General features: G+C 36.4%; 1 protein-coding gene across 7 annotated transcripts in view; it reads left to right on the forward strand.

The window, feature by feature from the left end:
* LOC127074909 (protein PHYLLO, chloroplastic) overlaps nt 1-22,256 on the forward strand; it is a 36,359-nt gene that overhangs the window by 9,785 nt on the left and 4,318 nt on the right. For 5 of the 7 annotated variants that reach the window (XM_051016322.1, XM_051016325.1, XM_051016324.1 and 2 more), the window contains 14 exons: nt 4,380-4,439; nt 4,532-4,600; nt 4,781-4,918; nt 4,995-5,189; nt 6,040-6,138; nt 6,902-7,468; nt 7,598-7,822; nt 8,062-8,364; nt 17,846-17,913; nt 19,407-19,565; nt 20,413-20,538; nt 20,623-20,754; nt 20,872-20,989; nt 21,316-21,471. In XM_051016322.1, the coding sequence (XP_050872279.1) occupies nt 4,380-4,439; nt 4,532-4,600; nt 4,781-4,918; nt 4,995-5,189; nt 6,040-6,138; nt 6,902-7,468; nt 7,598-7,822; nt 8,062-8,364; nt 17,846-17,913; nt 19,407-19,565; nt 20,413-20,538; nt 20,623-20,754; nt 20,872-20,989; nt 21,316-21,471 (2,415 nt within the window). The remainder of the gene's footprint in view (nt 1-4,379; nt 4,440-4,531; nt 4,601-4,780; nt 4,919-4,994; nt 5,190-6,039; nt 6,139-6,901; nt 7,469-7,597; nt 7,823-8,061; nt 8,365-17,845; nt 17,914-19,406; nt 19,566-20,412; nt 20,539-20,622; nt 20,755-20,871; nt 20,990-21,315; nt 21,472-22,256) is intronic. The other 2 variants (XM_051016323.1, XM_051016328.1) reach the window with 1 other exon arrangement.

Raw genomic sequence — 22,256 nt, forward strand, 5'->3', positions numbered from 1 at the left:
TTTACTAATAAAAACTGGATATTCACATGATATAGAGACTTTACAGTACTATTTATAAGGATACAAGACTCTTAATCCTAAATAAATAGGGAAGTTAGGAAATAAATCATGATAATAACTAAGTAATCTAGAAATTGATCCTATGATACTCTCATAATGTCCATGATATTTCATAGATTCTACAATAATAGTTCCAAAGAATTTATTGATGGATGCTTTGGGTATTACTTCAATGCAATTGGGATATATCTCTAAAGGCTTACCTTAAATCATCTTGTACAACCTTAGTTTTTATCATGCTGTCAGTGGAATTCGACTATTGGAGTGCATACTACTCTTTTATTCCTTCTTCGAAGAGAAACAAAACTAATACAAGAAAGGTAGAAAATTCTATTTATGTGCATGAAAGCCTTTGAATTTTATCTAGGAAAGATATAGGAAGTTATTGAAAGATAATAGGTAAATGCTTTATGATTTATTTCTCAGCCAAAAGTTGGTTTTTATAGTGAGAATACAATTAATTCTCTTCTTGAATTAAGGAGAAAATTATTGCATTGGAAAATAAAAGGACATAATAGAATTCTCTAAAATTGCCTAGAAAACAATAAAATAGGGAAATCAATATTGATGTATTTTCCAACGATCCCATAAGTTGGTGCATAGATATCTATCATGTCCAACTTGTCTATCAAATATTTAAAGGTAGGTTTTGTCAAGCTTTTGGTTAGGACATCCGCAGTTTGCTGACTCGAAGTCACAAAAAATAAACATATGATTCCAGCATCTAACTTCTACTTTATGAAATGTCGATCAATCTCAATATACTTGGTTCTGTCATGTTGAATTGGATTATGAGTTATGCTAATAGCAACTTTATTGTCAGAGTATAATTTCAATGGAAGTTCAATTTTCATCTTAAATTCTTCTAGGATTCTATGGATCCATGATCCTTCACATATACCTTGAACCATAGCTCTAAACTCGACTTTTGCACTACTTCTTGCTATAACTTCTTGTTTCTTGCTCCTTCATGTCATAAGATTACCCCAAACATAGGTACAATATCGAGAGGTTGATCTTTTATCTGTGATTGAACCTGCCTAATCAGTATCGGTGAAGATAGAGACATTCCTTTCACTAGTCTTTAAAAAGTAAGTCTTTCTCGGGATTTCCCTTCAAATATCTCGGTATTCTATAGATTGCCTCAAGATGTTCCTCGAAAGGAGAATGCATAAACTGACTTACTACTTTAATTAAGAAAGCAATATCAGGTCGGGTGTTTGATAAGAAAATCAGTTTCCCAACCAATCTCTGGTATCTTCCCGTATCAACAAGAACATTACCTTCTCCCCAAAGTTTAGCATTAGGATCCATAAGGGTATTTGCTGGACGACATCCACTCATTCCTGTTTCTTTCAGTAAGTCTAGAATGTATTTTTGATGTGAAACCACAAACCGTTCTTTGATCGAGCAACCTCCATACCAAGAAAATATCTCATGGATCCCAAGTCCTTGATTTCAAAGTCTATCAAGCGAGTCTTGTACCTTTCAGTTGATCCATTTGAATTATATTTCACATTAAACACATATTTGCATCCAACTGTCTTCTTGCCATATGGTAGTGTCGTAACACTCCAAGTTTTGTTCTTTTCAAGAGCTTTCATCTCCTCAAGTACAACTTCCCTCCACTTTAAATTTTCTAGAGCAACTTGTACATTTTTTGGAATTTCTACACTAGACAATTTTTGAGGTGAAGGCATACAGAGATGAAGACAAGTTTGAATATGATTAAAATTGGACATATGGTGTTTAGTGCAAGACCTATTAGTTTTCTAATGGCAACAAAATCATCTATATCAGGATACAAAATACGACTCTTAGAAACAAAGATAGACTTGCCTTTTCTTTTCTTTGGAGGTTGATCATTCCCCGGTTCAAATTTCTGACAGTGTTGAGATGTGGACTCATTCCTTTGTGGTGCTTTTTCACATAAACCTTCCCTTTTCAAGTCCTGTTTCCTACTTCAAATTTGTTCTCTTTAAGTGACTCATTATTTTGTGGCATTTCAATTAGATCATCATTATCACAGCTTTCAAGATTCTCATTGTTTTTTACATGAGAAAATGTAGACTCGGATTCACCAAATTCTTTACTCATAACAGGAGTATGATCAAATAAAGAATCATGACCATTTTCTGTTGTTGCAAAAGTATAAGTCTTAGAACTTTGTGGTACAGACAAAGATAAATTATTTAAAAAACTCATGTCCTCAGTTTGAAAGGAGTCTTCCTTTATATCCCCCATTGAAGATGAGTGTCATAAAAAAAAGTTTATTTTCAAAGAATGTAACGTCCATAGTGACAAACATTTTCTTGTTTTTTGGATCAAAACATTTATATCCCTTTTGGGTTGGGGAGTATCCAACAAAACCACATTTTATAGCACATGATTTAAGTTTTCCAACATTTTTATGTTCATGAACAAAGGCTGTGCAATCAAAGATTTTTAATATCAAATCAGTTGAAACAAGAGTACTAGGAAATCATTCTTTGAAAGTATGATTTGGAGTTTGAAGATTGAGAACTTTGGAGGGCATTCTGTTAATTAAATATGCAGTTGTGAAAACAGTTTCGCCTCACGAATAGTTTGATACTTGAGAAAAGTAAAGCTCTAACAACCTTCATTAAATGTCTCTTTTTTCTTTCGGCAACTCCATTTTGTTGAGCAGTATTAGAACATGAACTTTGATGTACAATCCCATTTTTAAGAAAAAAATCATCCATAATAGTGTTAAAATATTCTTTTACCCCATTATCACTTCTAAAGACTTGAATATTTGTTTGAAATTGGTTATGCACCATTGTAACAAATCTTTTATAGCCTAACAAACATCTGATTTCCCTTTTAAACAAAGAAAAGTTCTTATTATGAAATAACTTAGGAAACATATATTTTAAGTAACGAAAACTAGGATGACCTAATCAAAAATGCCATAACATAAATGCCATAGCATAACGTTGTCATCATTATTATTCAAAACAAAAGATTAAGCAAAAAATTATTGTTTTTGAAGGTAGTTGTGATGCAGAACCAATGTCAAGGTAGTAGAGTCCTCCACTCTCCTTAGCATTGGCAATCATCTTCCCCGAGTTCAAATCCTGAAAGACACAGTGAGATCTGAAAAAATTAGTTTGACAATTTATATCTTGGGCTAATTTACTGACGTACATTAAATTACATGATAAGTTTGGAACATGAAGGACATCTTTAAGAGTTAACATTGAAGACAATACAATTGACCCTTTACCTGTAATGGTTGAAAAAGAGTCATCTGCGATTTTTTTTTGATTACCTGCACATGGACTATATGAAGAGAACAAAGTGGATTCACCTGTCAAGTGATCAGAAACACCTGAATCTACTATCCAAGTATGACTGAGACTGACACTAAGAAATGCGAAATTATCTTTTGTTGCTATAGAGCAGGAAGGAGTTAGAGACTCGAGGAGTCTGAACAGTTTCTAGTTGTTTCATAATGATTGGAAGTTGAGTCGAAGAGAATTGCCGCCCTTGATCAGAATTACTAGCCTAAAATGCACCACCACCGCCGTTACCGCGGCCACCACCGTCTCCTATGCCACCGCCATCTACGCGGCCACTGCGCCACCGCCACCGCAGTCTACGCCCGACTCAGGTGGTTGTTCACCATGGTTGGTTGTGGAGGATCCGGTGTAGGCATGTGCTAGGGAAGGTCACCTGTTGTGATCCGCCATAGGAGGCTAAACCCGCCATAGGAGGCTAAACGGGTCGGACAAGGAAACAAATTGAACAGTAGCACCCCTAACCTAGGGCTGTTGATGCGATAATGAAAGATAATAGGTAAATGCTTTTATGATTTATTCCTCAGCCAAAGGTTATTTTTTATAATGAGAATACAATTAATTCTCTCTTTGAATTAAGGAGAAAATTATTACATTGAAAAATAAAAGGACATAATGGAATTCTCTAGAATTGCCTGGAAAACAATAAAATAGGAAAATATTGATATATTTTCCAACAGAAATACTAAAGGAGGGACAAGAAATTGGGATAATATTCAAAGTGTACATGATTCACTTGATAATAGTCGTTGGCTTTTCTAAATTGATAGAGTTGTCTTAATGATGAGAATGGGAAGGAGGAAAATGACACAATTGGCATTAGACAGTAGTGTGCAATTGAATAGAGCAAAAACTTCTTTTAAATTGGATTAATGACACTAACATTCTAACAATAAACGGTGGAAACATATTGTTCGTTGTCGTATTGAGCATATAGTATTTGTAATTTCTAATTCTGCCGACTTCATTGCTTGCTGCTTGATTTAAATGAATTGCTAGGTCTACATGAACACTGTTGCACTTGGAGGAAGGGAAAGTGTGAGCGACATCATGGAACTGGTATCATATTTTTCTCGTATTTTGCATCTGCATATGTTTCTGTTGTCTTCTAGATGACAGAACACTTTTAATTTTGGTCATGTATATTGCAGAAAGAGTCTCCATCTTCTAGTCAATTCTGTGCCAGACTTTCAGCAACCCTCACTGTTTCAAATAACATGGTACACATGTTTAACTTGATTCTTTAACTAAAACTATAGTATCCACTAAAAAGCATGGAGCTATGCACTTTCTCTTTATAAAACATATGTTTATTAGTGATATGTTGGATTTATTAAATATGTCATGAAGTGGATTGAGGATTTGTCTTAATAACAAAAAAATGACTAAATTTGCTGAAGTTTGTCCGTGTGATGCCTCCCTTTTATGATCAGTTGGATCAGGCCACCCAATTTTCACATTCACTGAACGAAAGTGCCAATATTAATGCTGTTTGGGCATCACTTTTAGTTGAAGAATGTGCAAGACTTGGTTTGACGGTGAGATGATGATAAATAATTCTGAATTGGCTGTTCCCCTTAAATGCAATATTTTCTGATTTATTCCTTTTTCCAGTATTTTTGTGTTGCACCTGGTTCTAGATCTTCCCCACTTGCTGTTGCTGCTTCAAGCCACCCATTAATTACTTGTATTTCATGCTTTGATGAGCGTTCACTTGCATTTCATGCTGTTGGATATGGAAGAGGTTGTCACATTCCCGCAGTAGTCATAACATCATCAGGCACTGCAGTTTCAAACCTTCTTCCAGCTGTGAGTTCCATTATATTGATTTTTCAGTTGACAGATTTGTCTGTCATCTTGAATGCATAATAATTTATTAGATCAATGATTCAATTTGCTGTGGTTCTTTGAGCTACCACAAATAGTTGTTATATAAAGTTTACAACTTAATGTTGAATATGGGTTATAATGAACTTTGGCTATTATTGGTGTAAAAACAACAATTTGTGGGTTATAGCTGATTTGCAACTGATTTGTTTTATATGTTATATTGGTGTTGAATGTGGGTTATAATGAACTTTGATTATTAGTTATCTACATGTCTTTAATTTGGTGTGTAGTTTTGAACTTTTTATGGATATGGTATTAATTTTGGCATTATTTCCCTAAACTTAGGCATAGCGGCCACGTCGTTACTTGCTATACCACTAGCCTTTTTGGGGATAAAACCCAAATTCTAAGATGCTATTAGAGCATATCCTAGATCTATTACTAGGCCACCTGTACTTGTCCGCGTTCTAGGTGTCTAATCCTAGGTGTATAGGTTGTTGATATTGGACAACCTGCTTTTGTCCATGCTCTTGATGTCCAGTTTTGAGTATTGGGGGTGGGGGGGAGGGGGTTGAGATAAGGCGTCAAATGTGAGACTCCTAACAATTAAGGTAAGCTTAAATCCCTGCATTTATGAATGTGTATATAATATTCTTCTGTGTTTATTTCAGACACATGGATTCCATAACATGTCTCTCATGATCATCTCTTTTCTTCTCATCGACCTCTACTTTTATCAACTTTAATTGTAATATTCATTCACCTGAGGGATATGTAACTCAAGATAGTTACAAATATTATTTTGACCATTTAGTGATAAAATAATCAGGTTGTGGAATCAAGTCAAGATTTTGTGCCGCTTATTTTACTTACAGCAGACCGACCTCCAGAGCTGCTGGATTGTGGGGCAAACCAAGCAATTGATCAGGTTAGAGCCATTGATGTTCTGATATATTGTGGTTCATTGCATGAGTATATTAATATATTATTTGGTTTGCCGGTGGTTATACTTATACACAATGCTGAACTAGGGGGTCAAGGGAGAGGCAAAACCTCCAACATGATTTTTTTTTCTCAAACCGGGATAAATTTGCATTATTTTTTACTTTTCCATAATTTATATTTCAAATTGGTTTCTGGACTGCTTTTTCTTCCAGGAAGTGAAATGCACTTCTCAGTTATTGCTATAATTTCTCAGTTAACCTCAACTCAAATAGTTGTTTTTGATATGATTTCTCAGTTATTAATGTGGATGTCTTATGTTTCACTTTTCTTCTTGGTTTGTGTTAGAAATTTATCATACAAACTATTCATCTGTCTTCATTCAGTAGCTTAAGCTTTTGCTCTAGTGGTTCATGAAATGGTATCAGCGCTTCTATGACCAAGTAATCAAGACCTCCTTGGCAACTCTGCACTTCCAATAAAAAGTTGAATTTCAGCACATGGTTGGTGGGCTTGTCAATTGTTCAATGCTTCAAGTCCAAAGGACTCTTATGTGAGGGGTCATGTTAGCTACATAATATAAAATCCATCCATGTGTGACCTTAATGGCTTAAACTTTTGGGATAGATAGTTCATAACAGTTTAAACCGAATAGTATTTATTGGCTTATTTATTTGGAGGGTTATAAAAAAGAAAATGTTCATGCAGTTTCCTTGTTACTCAAGCTATGTAGTGAATTTCTGTATCAGGTGAACCATTTTGGTTCTTTTGTGAGATTTTTCTTTAATCTCCCTGCACCCACAGATCAAATTCCTGCAAAACTAGTACTTACTACTCTTGATTCTGCTGTACATCGGGCAACTTCTTCTCCGTGTGGTCCCGTGCATATTAACTGCTCTTTCAGAGAGCCTTTGGAAAGCAGTCCCCTAAAATGGTTGTCAAGCTGTTTAAAGGGATTAGACTTTTGGATGACTAATTCTGACCCATTTACCAAGTATATTAATATGCAATTGTCTCATACATGTATTAATGCTTCTGGAGAAATGATTGAAGTCTTAAATCTGATTCAAAGAGCCAACAATGGTCTTCTACTATTTGGTGCAATCCATTCAGAGGATGAGATGTGGGCTGCTCTGCTTTTGGCTAAACACCTCCAGTGGCCTGTTGTAGCAGATATCTTGTCAGGGTTGCGGTTGAGAAAGCTATTAAGCTCCTTTTCTGAAATTGAAAGAAATTTTATATTTGTTGATAATCTTGATCACGCCCTTCTCTCAGATTATGCCAAGGACTGGTTGAAGATTGATGTAGTTGTTCAGGTATCACTTATTCACGGATATTTTTTGAGCTCTCCATGTATTTTCTTAATATCTTTTTCTGTTTCTTTTTATATACATTTTTGACCACAAACTACTTGTTTATGTCCTTCGTTTTTGTATTTGGTCCAGATAGGAAGCAGAATAACCAGCAAACGTATCTGCCAAATTCTTGAGGCACGTGCTCCTTTTTCATATATTATGGTTGACAAGCATCCATTTCGGCATGATCCATCACATATTGTAACCCATCGGATACAAACTACCATTTTTTATTTTGTGGGCTGTTTACTTAAGGCTACTGTTCCTCATTCAAGGAGCATGTGGAGCACTTCCCTACAATTGTTGAGTAAAATGGTATTTATTTAAAGTAATGAAAGTTACTTCTTGTTGTGTGATTCTTACATCTAATCTGATAGTCACCTGTCTAGTTTAATATCACATAAAAATATCTCTACCAGAGCCAGTATTTATTAAAATGTTGGAATGGAATTCTGTTGAGGTTTCAGTTTGCCTGTTAATCGTGCCTTGATATTGGATAGAGCTATAGCCATTTTCTTGTAAACTTTCTCTCGCTCAGACATCTTAATTTGCAGGTTGAATGGCAGATACAATTTCAAATCACTGCTGAGCCCTCCCTAACTGAGCCTTATGTTGCACATGTGATGTCGGAAGCTCTTTCCCCCGAGTCTGCTCTTTTTCTTGGTAACAGTATGCCTATTCGTGATACAGACATGTATGGGCATAGTTGGCCCATACACAGTCATAGTGTTGCATCTCTTATGCTAAATTCAGACATACCAGTTGCCTTGATGAGGGTGGCTGCCAACAGGGGGGCTAGTGGTATTGATGGGTTACTTAGCACGGCCATTGGTTTTGCTGTAGGATGCAACAAAAAGGTAATCACTTCTATTTTGTTTTGTAAGTACTCATTTTAGGTATGTTAGCTGCTGGTTGCTGTTATTAGTCTTTTGGAGAACTATTCTGTTAGTTTAAAATATGTATTTTTTAGAATAAAAAGAGGATTCTCGATCGACTCACGTGCCTTACATGAGGAAATAGTGAGTTTGGTGTATGTCCTTTGCTGAAGAACTGCTTTTCTATAAGAAGCTAATCAAGTGCAGAGCATTGGTTTCTGTCATTGAGGCTGCATGGGAATGTGAATGGGTGGGTAAACCTTTCAACGAATCTGCCAACCTGGCAAGTGACAGAAGAAACGATTGTTTTATAAACTTTTGTATATTATTAGAATACAATTTTGGACTTTATACATACAAAGAGACTTTAGCTATTCTAGGAGTTATAATAACTAGTAAATACTATTAATTTTCCCACTGTCTATTGACCTTCCAAATCTCTCCATTAACTTATTAATAAAACCCATTAACTCTAACATTAAAGTGTATTCAACAAAACTCCTCTGTAAACTTAAATGTTTCTTCTATTCATCATGCCTATCAATTTCTTGCCTCTGTCGAAGATTTCTTTTGATAGTGGTTTTGTGAAAATGTCTGCTGCTTGGTCCTTACTTGCTACATGCTTCAATTCGACATTTCCTTCCTTCACTTGTTATCGAATAAAGTGGAAGCGAACGTCAATGTGTTTGCTCCTTTCATGGTTTACTGGATTCTTTGCTAACTCAATTGCTGACCTGTTGTCAACTTGTATTATTGTAGCATCTTTCTGTTCTAGCTCCATTTTACTCATCAATCTTCTGAGCCATATTGCATGACAAACACACCAGGATGCTGCTACATATTCTGCTTCACATGTCGAAAGAGTTACTATTGGCTGCTTTTTAGAAAGCCAAGTGAATGCAGTATTTCCCATGAAGAACACATATCCAGAAGTGTTTTTTCGATCATCTATGTCTCTGCACCAATCACTGTCAGAGTAACCAATCAACTTGTATTTGTCTGAATTCGAGTAAAACATCCCAAGTGACGCTGTTCCTTGGATGTACCTCAGAATTCGCTTCAATGCTTTCCAATGTGTGTAAACTGGCTCCTCCATGAATCGACTAACAATGCCTACACTCAGTGAGATATCTGGTCTTGTACATGTGAGATAGCGAAGACTTCCTACCAAACTTCGATATTTTCCTGCTTCGACACGTTCTCCTCCATCAAATTTCGACAACTTTGTTCCTGGTTCCATTGGCGTCGAAGCCGAATTACAACTTTCCATCTTATATCTTTTCAAGATTTCTTTTGCATATTTTTCTTGTGAGATGAAGATTCCTGTTTCTTCTTGTCGAACTTCCAGACCAAGAAAGAATCTCATCAGGCCTAAATCTGTCATCTCGAATTCACGTGTCATTGTGCTTTTGAATTCTTCTATCATCTGATCATTACTGCCCAGAAAAATAAGATCATCAACATAGAGAGCAACAAGTAATGCATTCCTTCCATTTTTCTTCACATAGAGGGCATGTTCGTATGGACATTGCTCGAACCCGTTCTCCTTGAAGTATGTGTCGATACGTGTGTTCCATGCCCGCGCTGCTTGCTTCAGCCCATATAGCGCTTTCTTCAACTTCAGTACCTTCTTCTCTTCTCCAGCTTTCATGTACCCGAGTGGTTGTTCGACATAAACTTCTTCTTCTAGTACACCATTCAGAAAAGCTGTTTTGACATCCATTTGAAATATTGGCCATTTGAATTGAGCAGCTTGAGATATGAGTAATCGAATTGTCTCCATTCTTGCAACAGGTGCAAATACTTCGTCATAATCAACTCTGGCTTTCTGTTTGTATCCCTTCGCAACAAGTCTAGCTTTGTATCGTTCTATTTCTCCTTGAGCGTTCATCTTTTTCTTGAATACCCACTTTACACCAATGGGTTGACTACCTTTTGGAAATTCAACTAGCTCCCAAGTGTTGTTGTGGATAATCGCCCTCATCTCTTCGTCCATGGCACTTTTCCACTTCTTGTCTCGTACTGCTTCTTCAAAACTGATGTTTTCAGCATCTGCCAAGAGACATACAAGGTGCACTTCATTTGTCGAATCATACAGATCTTGCAAACTTCGCATTCTGGGTTGTGTAGGTTCATCCTCATTGTCAGAATCTTCAAGTTTTGTCGAAATGTTTGATGGTACAGCGACAGATGATTCTTCAACTTCGACAACAGCTTCTGTCGAACTGTTCCAGTCCCACTTACTTGCTTCGTTTATTCGAACGTCTCTACTCACTATCACCTTCTTTCTTATGGGATCAAATAGCTTGTACCCTTTTGTTTTCTCATCATACCCAATGAGTATGTATTTCTGACTTTTGTCTTCAAGTTTCGTTCTTCGTTGATCTGGTACGTGTGCATAAGCCACACTTCCAAATACTTTGAGATGAGAAACTGTTGGCTTTTGTCCGCTCCACGCTTCTTGTGGTGTTTTATCTTCTAACTTCGAATGTGGACATCGATTCTGAACATAAATGACACATTTTACAGCTTCTGCCCAAAATTCCTTTGGCATGTTCTTGCTTTTAAGCATTGAACGAACCATGTCAAGGACTGTTCGATTCTTCCTTTCAGCCACCCCATTTTGTTGAGGTGAGTATGCTGCAGTTAGAAATCTCCTTATACCCTGCTCTTCACAATACTTCATAAAAGCTGTCGAAGTATACTCACCACCTCTATCTGATCGAACTGCTTTAATGTGTCTGTCGGTTTCCTTCTCCACCATTACCTTGAACCTTTTGAACACCTCGAATGCTTCAGACTTTTCTTTCAGGAAATAAACCCATGTCTTCCGTGAGTAATTCATCAACAGTCCTAAACAGCATGTAAAGTGCCGTTTTATCCTTCGATCGCGTCTCTTTCAACGCCTTGTTTTGAGCTGCCGTATATCCCTCAACATCTGTTGGTTCTTCAAACCCATCTTTGGTCACCTCCCACGCGTCTAGAGATCCGAGAAGAGCTTTCATTTGGATACTCCAGTTTTCGTAATTTAACTTCGTTAGCCGTGGCAATGACATTTGGTTCATCATGTTTGCCATTAGCTCTGATGTCAATTTGACAGAAGAAACGATTGGTTTATAAACTTCTGTATATTATTAGAATACAATTTTGGACTTTATACATACAAAGAGACTTTAGCTATTCTAGGAGTTATAATAACTAGTAAATACTATTAATTTTTCCACTGTCTATTGACCTTCCAAATCTCTCCATTAACTTATTAATAAAACCCATTAACTCTAACATTAAAATTTATTCAACAGCAAGTCAGTTAGGCAATATATGAAGGCTGGGTGAGAGAGAAGTTAAGGAAGAGTTGAGTGTGGGATTGGATGGAATGGGAGGTTACCCGTCTAAAGAATGACCTGAATTTTCTTTCCTCTTCTTTGTTTCTGTCAGTTATGTTTTAGTTTTCTGTAATGTCTTGGCCTGATTCCATCTTTATGTAGTTCGAAGTTGGTTTCATCATAATTCAAGTAATATAATGTAACGGGTTCAATATGGTTTTCAAACTTGAAAAGTATGCTAACTCTTGGAGCATGTGTTGACTTGATTCGTAGATTTGTAATCTAATACAAAAATATAAGAAACCTATCGATAGAAAGAGAGAAGGAGTACAGGGAGAAAGAGACATAAGAAGACTGTAATGGGATACACTACAATGTATAGTGGGCCCCGTATTTATATTACTAGGCTGAGTAAGTAATACATAAGGATATGTTGACTGAGTCCATATACTCAACTTTATCTTAATGAGTCTTATTATAATAACTCCCAACACTCGTCCTCTCAAGCTAGAGTATAGATGATGATTACAAAATCGAAGTATAGATGTTGATTACAAAATCAAAATCAGATCCTTAGGCTTCTGATTATACAGCTATTAGTATGTAATAATTAGGATTACATTTTTGACTTTATTTCTTATTTTAGGATAGCATTTATAGGAAATCAATTTTCCTATTTTAAGCGTTATTTGATTGTACAAAATTAAACTCCTTGTCCTTATTATTGAATTAGGAGAGATTAAGAGACATTTAGGTTAAATCGTGTGTTTTGAAAAGCACTACGGAGACTTTATTATATATATAGAGATTACAACTAATTACATGATATAGTCGATGTGAGACTATTCTATATACAAATATTCTCAACATTATATATTTACAAATATCAACACTCCCCCTCAAGTTTGAGCATATAAGTCAAATGCACCAAGTTTGTTACATATATAATTAGTTCTGGGACTTCGCAGAGATTTTGTAAACACATCTGTCAATTGATCATTAGAGTTGACAAAGCTTGTGACGCTGTCACCTGACTCGATCTTCTCTTTAACAAAGTGACAGTCTATCTCAATATGTTTGGTCCTCTCATGAAAGATTGAATTTGAAGCAATGTGCAATGCAACTTGATTATCACAAATAAGTGTCATTCGTCTTACTTCTTCAATTTGAAGTTCCTTGAGCAACTGTTTTAACCAAATAAGTTCACATGTTGCCATTGCCATGGTCCTATACTCTGCCTCGACGCTTGATCTTGCAACTACGTTTTGTTTCTTACTTTTCCAGGATATAAGGTTTCCTCCAACAAGTACACAATACCCAGAGGTGGGTCGTCTATCAATGGGTGACCCTGCCCAATCAACATCGGAGTATTCAATTATCTGAGTATGTCCTTTATCTTCATACACTAAACCTTTTCCTGGAGCACATTTGATATATCTCAGAATCCGGATAACAGTATCCATGTGTTCCTGACAAGGGGAATTTAAGAACTGACTTACCACACTAACTGCAAAAGAAATGTCTGGACGAGTGACTGTGAGATAATTCAACTTTCCAACCAATCTCTATACATTCCTGAGTCAGATAGAGGCTCCCCCTGATTGGATAGTAGTTTGACACTTGGATCTATAGGAGTATCATGTGGTTTAGCATTCAACAAACCTGTTTCTTCCAAAATATCCATAGCATATTTCCGCTGAGAAATCACCAAACCATCTTTAGATTATGCTACCTTAATACTCAAGAATTAACGGAGTTTACCAAGATCTTTTGTCTGAAATTGATTCGGGAGATGTTGTTTTAACTGGAGTATACCCTGCTGATCACTACCAGTTATGACAATATCATCTACGTACACAATAAGATAAATACACCATTGGGATGAGTGATGATAAAAAACAGAATGGTCAGCTTCACTAAGGACCATACCAAACTGTTGTACTACAGTGCTGAATCTGCCGAACCAAGCTCTAGGAGATTGCTTAAGACCATAAAGAGACTTATGTAACCTACACACCATATTCAATGACTCCCCCTGAGCAACAAATCCAGGTGGTTGCTCCATATATACTTCCTCTTCAAGATCACCATGTAAAAAAACATTTTTGATGTCAAGTTGATTAAGAGGCCAATGTCGAATGGCTGCAATGACTAGAAGAAGTCTAACAAATGCCATCTTGGCTACAGGCGAGAAGATATCACTATAATCCAATCCAAAAATTTGAGTGCATCCTTTGGCTACCAAGCGAGCTTTAAATCGATCAATCTTACCACCTGGACCAACCTTCACTGTATAAAGCCAACGACAACCTACTAAAAATTTCCTAGGGGGTAGAGGAACCAGTTCCCAAGTACCATTGCTTTGAAGAGCACACATTTCATCAATCATTGCTTGCTTCCACTCAGGGTGAGATAATGCTTCACCTGGAGTTTTAGGAATAGAAACAAAAGACGAAGAAGACAAACAAGTATACTGCAAAAGGGAAAGATGATGATAACATAAATCAATATAATGTGGAGAAGGATTTCGTGTTTGACGTATACCTTTTCGAAGGGCAATCGGAAGATTGGACTCAGGTTGTAGGATTGGATCCGGTGGTGTCGGAGACGTCGGAGGCGATTCTGCAATGACCTCAGGGACAGGGACGACAGACGTTGGGTGACGACGCTGATATGTTTGAAGTGGTCGAGAAGTGTGTGTGTGTGTGTGTGGGTGGGGGGGGGGGTCAGGAGCTATAGACTGGTGGGGGATAATGGTAGACGAAACATTAATAACTGCCAGAAAAGGTGTGGGAGTACTTTCTTGAAAAGGTTTAGGAGATACTTGGTTGGACTCGAAATATGGAACAGACTCGAAGAAGGTAACATCGGCCGGTACGAGGTATCGTTGTAGAGTATGAGAATAGCAACGATAACCCTTTTGGGAACGATGATAACCAAGAAAGACACACTTTAGTGATTGAGCTGCTAGTTTATCAAGACCAGGGGAGAGATTGTGTACAAAACACGTAGACCCGAATACTCGAGGAAGAATTGGGTGGAGAGGAGAGTTTGGAAACAGGATTGAATGAGGGATTTTATTATTAATGACAGATGAGGGCATGCGATTTATGAGGTAACATGCCGTGAGCACCGCATCCCCCCCAAAACGGAGAGGAACATTACCATGGAGAAGTAGGGTCCGAGTGGTTTCTAACTGGTGGGGGATAATGGTAGACGAAACATTAATAACTGCCAGAAAAGGTGTGAGAGTACTTTCTTGAAAAGGTTTAGGAGATACTTGGTTGGACTCGAAATATGGAACAGACTCGAAGAAGGTAACATCGGCCGGTACGAGGTATCGTTGTAGAGTATGAGAATAGCAACGATAACCCTTTTGGGAACGATGATAACCAAGAAAGACACACTTTAGTGATTGAGCTGCTAGTTTATCAAGACCATGGGAGAGATTGTGTACAAAACACGTAGACCCGAATACTCGAGGAAGAATTGGGTGGAGAGGTGAGTTTGGAAACAGGATTGAATGAGGGATTTTATTATTAATGACAGATGAGGGCATGCGATTTATGAGGTAACATGCCGTGAGCACCGCATCCCCCCCAAAACGGAGAGGAACATTACCATGGAGAAGTAGGGTCCGAGTGATTTCTACAAGATGCCGATTTTTGTGTTCGGCTACCTCGTTTTGTTGGGGTGTATGAGGCCAAGATGTTTGGTGCAGAATACCATTGGATGACATAAAAGTTTGAAATTGTTGGGATAAATATTCACATGCATTGTCACTTCTTAAGGTACGAATAGACAAACCAAATTGGGTTCTTATTTCTCGATAAAATTGTTCAAAAATAGAAAACAATTCAGACCTGTTCTTCATTAAAAATAGCCGTGTGCAACGTGAAAAATCATCAATAAAAGTTACAAAATATCTAGACTCAAGTAGACACGATACGCGGGGGACCCCAAACATCGGAGTGAACTAAAGCAAAAGGGGATGCAACCCGTTTATTGACTCGATCGGGAAAGTGACTACGAGTATGTTTTCCTAACTGACAAGACTCACAATGTAAAGTGGATAATTTAGATAGACTAGGCACCAACTTTTGTAGCTTGGGAAGACCTGGATGACCTAACTATGCATGTATAATCAGTGGAAAATCCATGGTGGAGCATGTGGTAGATGACATAGAGAAGTAGTAGAGACCTTGAGACTCACATCCGACGCCAATCGTCTGTCCCGAACTCCGATCCTGCAGAGTAACATTACTATTAGTAAAGGTGATAGAACAATTAAGGGAACGGATTAAACGACTGTCTTACAATAAATAAAATGGGCAGTTAGGTACATATAGGACAGAAGTCACAGAGAGAGATGGTAGAATTTGAACAGTACCAATCCCTTGGGATCAAGTTTGAGAACCATTTGCGGAAGTTATACTCGGTAAGAAACCAGAGGTAGAGAGGGAAGAAAAAAGACCTTTATTATCGGTAACATGATCAGACGCACCAGAATCGAGGATCTAAGGACCAATAGGAGATGATTGAGAGAAGCAAACAGATGAATTACCAGTGTGTGCAACCGAAGCCGTGGAACTAGAGGTCTGATTAGTCTGACACCACTTGAGAAAATCCTCGTAGCTTGGCGAAAGGCTCTGAAGAGAAGGTAAAGTTTGCATAGTGTTTGGATTATCAATTTGGGCTGCATTTACCTGGCGTGGAGGTCTGCCATGTAACTTCCAACAACAGTTGATAGTATGTTCAAGCTGGTTACAATGGTCACACTTGGGACGAGGTTTGGAGTTGGATGACCCTCCTCGAAGGCGATTTTGATTGTTGCCAAGAGATGCAAGGGCAGCAGTGTCACCTGGTGTCGGAGTAATAATAGATGGAGGGGAAACCGGACCAAATGCATGAGGTGTAGCCAATCGCAACAGTTGTTCAGTTATCACACCACATTTTCATAGACCCTAAAATGTGTAGGAAAGTTGGTTATCTACCTCAAGTTGGTGCATATATGTCGCCACTTAAAATCTTTAAGAAACTTGTCGCAAGCTGGCTTTCAATTAATACATTGAAGTCATGTTGAGCCCTATGAACTTTTCCCATTCAGGTAGACTATAATCAAATCTCTTGGGACAATAGCATTGACACCCATGACGTTTTGGCAAACCCCATAAATGCATTGTGAAGAACCTTGGCCTGCTTTGAAATAGTCTATAAGTGAAATGGGCATCAAATATTTGCTTCAAAGATGGATGAAGTGGGGGATTTGATAATGGAGCCTAGTGTGAGTCCATCAAGATGCTTGTTGGCATCTATAAAGTCAACCATAATGGTGAGGGGTATGCACAGTTTTGTCCGATAAGCCAAAATTTGACGTTGGAAGCCTGAGTGTGATGGTTGCTTCATCCAACTTGTTAGAGGAGAGAGTGGCCTCATGTAGTTGGAGAAAATAGGATTCAGAATCTTTGAAAATCTTAAGGGACAAGGGAGAGGGTGAAATATGCCATAGATCACAGAGGATAACCAAAAAGAAATTGAGCAAGTATAAGAAAACTGGATAAAGGCATTGGAGGATGAACAATGACTCCTCACGTTCATGGCGAGCTGGCCAGATCTAGAAAGAGGAGGATTAGGCGACCTATAAGAAACATCCTGAAGAAATTGTTGTTTAGGGTCAGTTACTTGGCGCCTCTATATGTAAGAATAACTATGATGTAAACTATAGGGTAAAGAACTCCTTGGTTTATATTTCTCATACATTTACAAATAACCTCTTTCACTCTCTAGTCCTTGTATTTATACATTAAATTTCTGTTGTTTGTATTTGGAATATTTTAATATGCATAATTTACTCAACCTCAACCCCTGAATTAACTCCATTTGCGTAATATGTAGCTTAATTATCTAACAAATTAGTTGTTTGGTTCTCATAAAGTCACACTATGAGTTATAGAAAACATATGCCTGTACATTTTTTAAGACGGCCTATTTCCTACCAACTTCATCTATTAGTACCATAGAATTATATCTATAAAAGTTGTTTAACTAGTTGTTTAACCGTTTATATTTTGCTTCAGTATTATACCATTTCTTTCTTTATCTTCTGAACATTACTTTTATTTCATAATTTCATTTAGGTGTTTTGTCTAATTGGAGATATTTCATTCCTGCACGATACCAATGGTTTGGCAATTTTGAAACAGCGGTAAGAAATTATCTTTACCAAACTTTCTTAGTATTTTTTTATATGGTTTAAATCTATTGTTGATCCTTCAAAATATCACAATTTCTGAAGTTATTGAACAAGTCTTCATTAACTGTTTTTTCGTACTGAGTAGTTATTATTTAGTTTGTTATGTTATATCACCTCAAGTTCACCTTGACATCCTTTGTGGGGACTTTAGTCCTACTCAGCAAAGTTGTAGATATTTGAGGTGTGTTCGGAACATCTTAATAAAGCACGTATTAAATAAGTGCTCACCATATAGGCGCTTATCCATAAATTTTTAATAAAATAAAAAAGCTATCCTTGAGAGCTCAAGCTTGTTCAATCAAAATGAAAACAGTTTATAGGCATGTCATAAACTATTTTTGTAAGTTCTCTCAATCACATATGCAAATGCTTATGTCATAAGATAAACTCAAATAAGCTCTTTAAAACACATATTAGTTTGTAGTTGCCAATGAAGAGGCCAAGTGGATGCAATAAAGAGGCTGGTGTTGGGGTTGTGATGGCAGCAAGCAAAGTAGGGAAGAATCCAGGAATTTTGAGTGCTAGGGTTCTAAAAGGTGATGTCAATGGAGCACAATTGTAGATACAAAGCAAGCTTCATTGACCTCTTGCCACAGTAGCATAGTTTCCGATCTAGCTTAGTTTTGTTAATTGATATACTAGTTGCAATTTTAATAGCTTGTCACAAATGATTTTGAGTTTGGAGAATATTAGGTAAGGTGTGTAGAATATAATGATGAAATTTGAGAATTTTTCTACTACACCCAGAAGGATGATAAGCTACAGAAGCCTGGCCATCAAGATGTCAATTGAATAAAGTGGGTTTGATTAGGAGCGGATGCATGTATATCTATTGGAGCAATTGCCCTTGCAAAGTAATTTTGTTTTTGTACCCATAAAAAAAATAGGTTTTGCTCAGTAAGACTTTTTTTCAAATGATTGTAGTAATTTATAAGCGGTAAAAGAGAGAATAAATTGATATTAAGTTTTAACACTCTTCTAAAGTTGTTTATCGGCCATGAATTTTGTAAAGAATGACATGCATGCAATCTTATAGAAGACAAACAGTTGAATGATTGCTAGGTTAAATATACAGAGAGATATTTTCTTTTTATATTATTGACAATGAAAAAATCATACAACACTTTTGCAATATGAAAAAATACATAAAGGGAAATTGTAATTTGTAGAAGCTTAGGTATTTTGGATTTTCTGTAAAAATACTGTGTACTATTTTCTTGTTGCTACTAAACTTTCTTTTGGATCCGTCATTGGGTTTAATGTAAATTTAAGGATATGATGTTTGCAAATAGTATGAAAAGTTATTTTTAGATTTTAAAATCCGATTTTTATTCATAAATGATTAATTATTATTTTTGGTGTACTTATTTTGAAATAAAGCTATATATTGCCACTTGTACTTGAAAGATTGCTAGATAATATTCTGAAAATGTATCAACTTGTAGGATTTTGCGGAAACCAATGACAATTATTGTAGTTAATAACCACGGAGGCGCAATTTTCAGTGTTCTTCCTTTGGCAGATAAAGTCGAACACAGTATTATGCATCAATACTTTTACACTTCTCATAACATTTCGATTCGTGAGCTATGCTTGGCACATAGGTATTGATTTTAATATTCTAATTAAATTTTGTATATTGATTATAGGGTATATCCTTCCCTTAATTTGCATTCTTATTCTGTATGTAATTAGCACTACTTAGCTGTTTTATATTTTATTGTTTTGGGTAGGAAAAGCAGAACACATTAAGGTGGAGTATTGTAATGTATTTATTTTGCTCTTGCACTGTTGTCGTTACTGGAAGCAAAACTTGGTATTCTGTTACTGACACCTGCTTTATACCCCTGAAGAAGGGTTGGTACGGTCCTTCCAATATTGTCCATAAGACGTACTAGTAATGGATTGTCACGTCATTTAATTTGTAGAAGTATTAGCTGTAGACTGTAAAATGTAAGCATTATATTTGTCGTACTCTTTTCAAGTTATGACTTTAGTTAGGTCATTCTAATGGACATTCTTGATAAGTTAGAGCAGAGAGGTGCTTTATTTGGAGGAACAAACTAGTTGGAGATAAAAACCTAGGGTTAAACACGTTAATTAGCATCGACACCTCTGAAAAAGCTGTGTCCGTGTTAGTGTCGGTGTCCGAAGCCGACACTGACACTTGCGATTATGTTTAATTTATTCACTTTTTCAAATTATTACCGGTGTCGACGTGTTTCCGGTGTCCGTGCTTCATAAGCTGATAGATGAAGAAATAGTTTTGTAAAGGAAATGTATCCTATGTGAGGTTTTTTACTGAGACGGGAATAGTGCAAATGAGCTTATTGTACTAGAGCTAGTACTAATGAAATCATTTGTTTCTGCTATAACCAATGATTTCTTATATTCTTAGTCCATGCTAAGCCAATCCTATCTTTTCCTGAGAAAAATTCAATAAACTTGCAGTATCAAACATTTACATGTGAAGACAAAGACGGAACTCGAAGAAGCTCTCTCCGTAGCCCAACATGAAAAAATGGATTGTTTGGTTGAAATTGAGAGTTCCATTGACGCCAATGCCAATTTTCACAGGTTGATAGAGATCATGTTGTTTTAAGATTTTGTCGAGTTCATAAATTTTCACCTCTATGCTGACACCTTTATATCTTGACTCAGTATTTTGAAAAAAAATGCTTTCCAAACTGCACAAGACACCATAAGATTCCTCTCGGTTCCCTTAAATCGAAGCTCTATAAAAGATGAGTTCGGTTTATACAAAATTCAGAAAATACAGTGTTCGAAATATAGGTGAATTTTCATATTCTACAGAGACTCTAATCCCCTCTTATTTATTTCATCAATTGACAGTAATATTTATTTTCTTTGATTCTTTTCCTTGGTTTGTATGCATTGATTCTTTGGCAGATTTGCACTAAGTGCCCCATCAACATCAGCATCTGTTGGTGATAGTTGTAAAGAATTTTATAGAGAAGGATTTATTTTATCTTTAATTCTGGAAGATGGAAGTGTTGGTTTTGGCGAGGTTAGTATTCGATTGCTGTTCATATTTCAAATCTGGTTTTACTTCAATATTTTTGTGTAAGTACATACTACGTAGATAGAAATAGCTATGGGGCAGTGGTATATTTTAAAAGCCATTTTAATGGTTTGTACGAATGTGGGCTGCGAAGAATGCTAGAGACAAGAAAAAGAGCAAAACATCTTAGGATCTGATTTGGAAAGATGTTTGCTGTTTTCACTTTTAATTACGAAACTTTCACTTTTTGTTATCCAATCCTTTTTCTTTTTCCTGTAAATTCTCTTAAACTCCCTACCACTACCTGTTGATATATTATTGGTATTAAGCAGGTTGCACCTCTTGAGATCCACAAGGAAAATCTTGTAGATGCTGAATATCAACTCAGGTTTCTTATCCATGCCATGAAACAAGTTGATATTAGTAGCTTCCTCTCTCTATTGAAGGGCTCATTTTCATATTGGATATGGAATGACTTGGGCATCTTGGTAAGCTATCTAATCCATATTACTAAGCAAGAGCTAGAGATATTCTAAATAAAAACCACTCATGGACTTGCACCTAGATCTTAAACCTTTAGGTGGTGGGTTCCTTGACCTGGTATGAAAATCTTTGCTAACAAAGTGATTTTGTATACAGAGATCTAACTTGGAGAAGCCTGAGTATTACTACTATTTCTGAATATTTTGAAACTGAGTGAGATGTTTACAAAGAACAGGCTGACATTCTTAAATTAAACTTCATTTTTAGTTTGAGATTCTGCCATTCTAATTTACAAATACAAGTATGCAATTGCTACCAATTACAAATTTACAATACTAGCAAGATCTTGAAACCTTTCTGGAGAAAGCACTTTCATGAACACATCTACCAATTGAACATGTATTCTGCTAATCTGCCATCTATCCAATTTGTTCTTAATGAAGTGTCATTCTATCTTAATATCTTCATTCCTATCGTGTTAAACCAAATTATGAGCAATGCTATAAGTTCATTTGTTGTTACACAGAAGCCTCGTATGAGTTTCATATTTAATTCTAAGATCATCCAATATAATCTTCAACTACTAACTAAGATTCCTTATATCGTATGTGGTTTAGCTCCCCAAATTGACTAAACCTCCATTTTTTCTTACTCCTAATTACAAATACAAATAATATGGCCTGTTTTGAAATTGTATTAATACATATTTGAGTAGAAAACTTTTCTTAATGTTAGGTCAACTACTTTCTTGATAGTAGTATATCAAATTAATAGAACAGAATCAGCATAT

Source organism: Lathyrus oleraceus, chromosome 4 (assembly GCF_024323335.1).
Source record: "Lathyrus oleraceus cultivar Zhongwan6 chromosome 4, CAAS_Psat_ZW6_1.0, whole genome shotgun sequence".
Taxonomy (NCBI): Eukaryota; Viridiplantae; Streptophyta; class Magnoliopsida; order Fabales; family Fabaceae; genus Lathyrus; species Lathyrus oleraceus.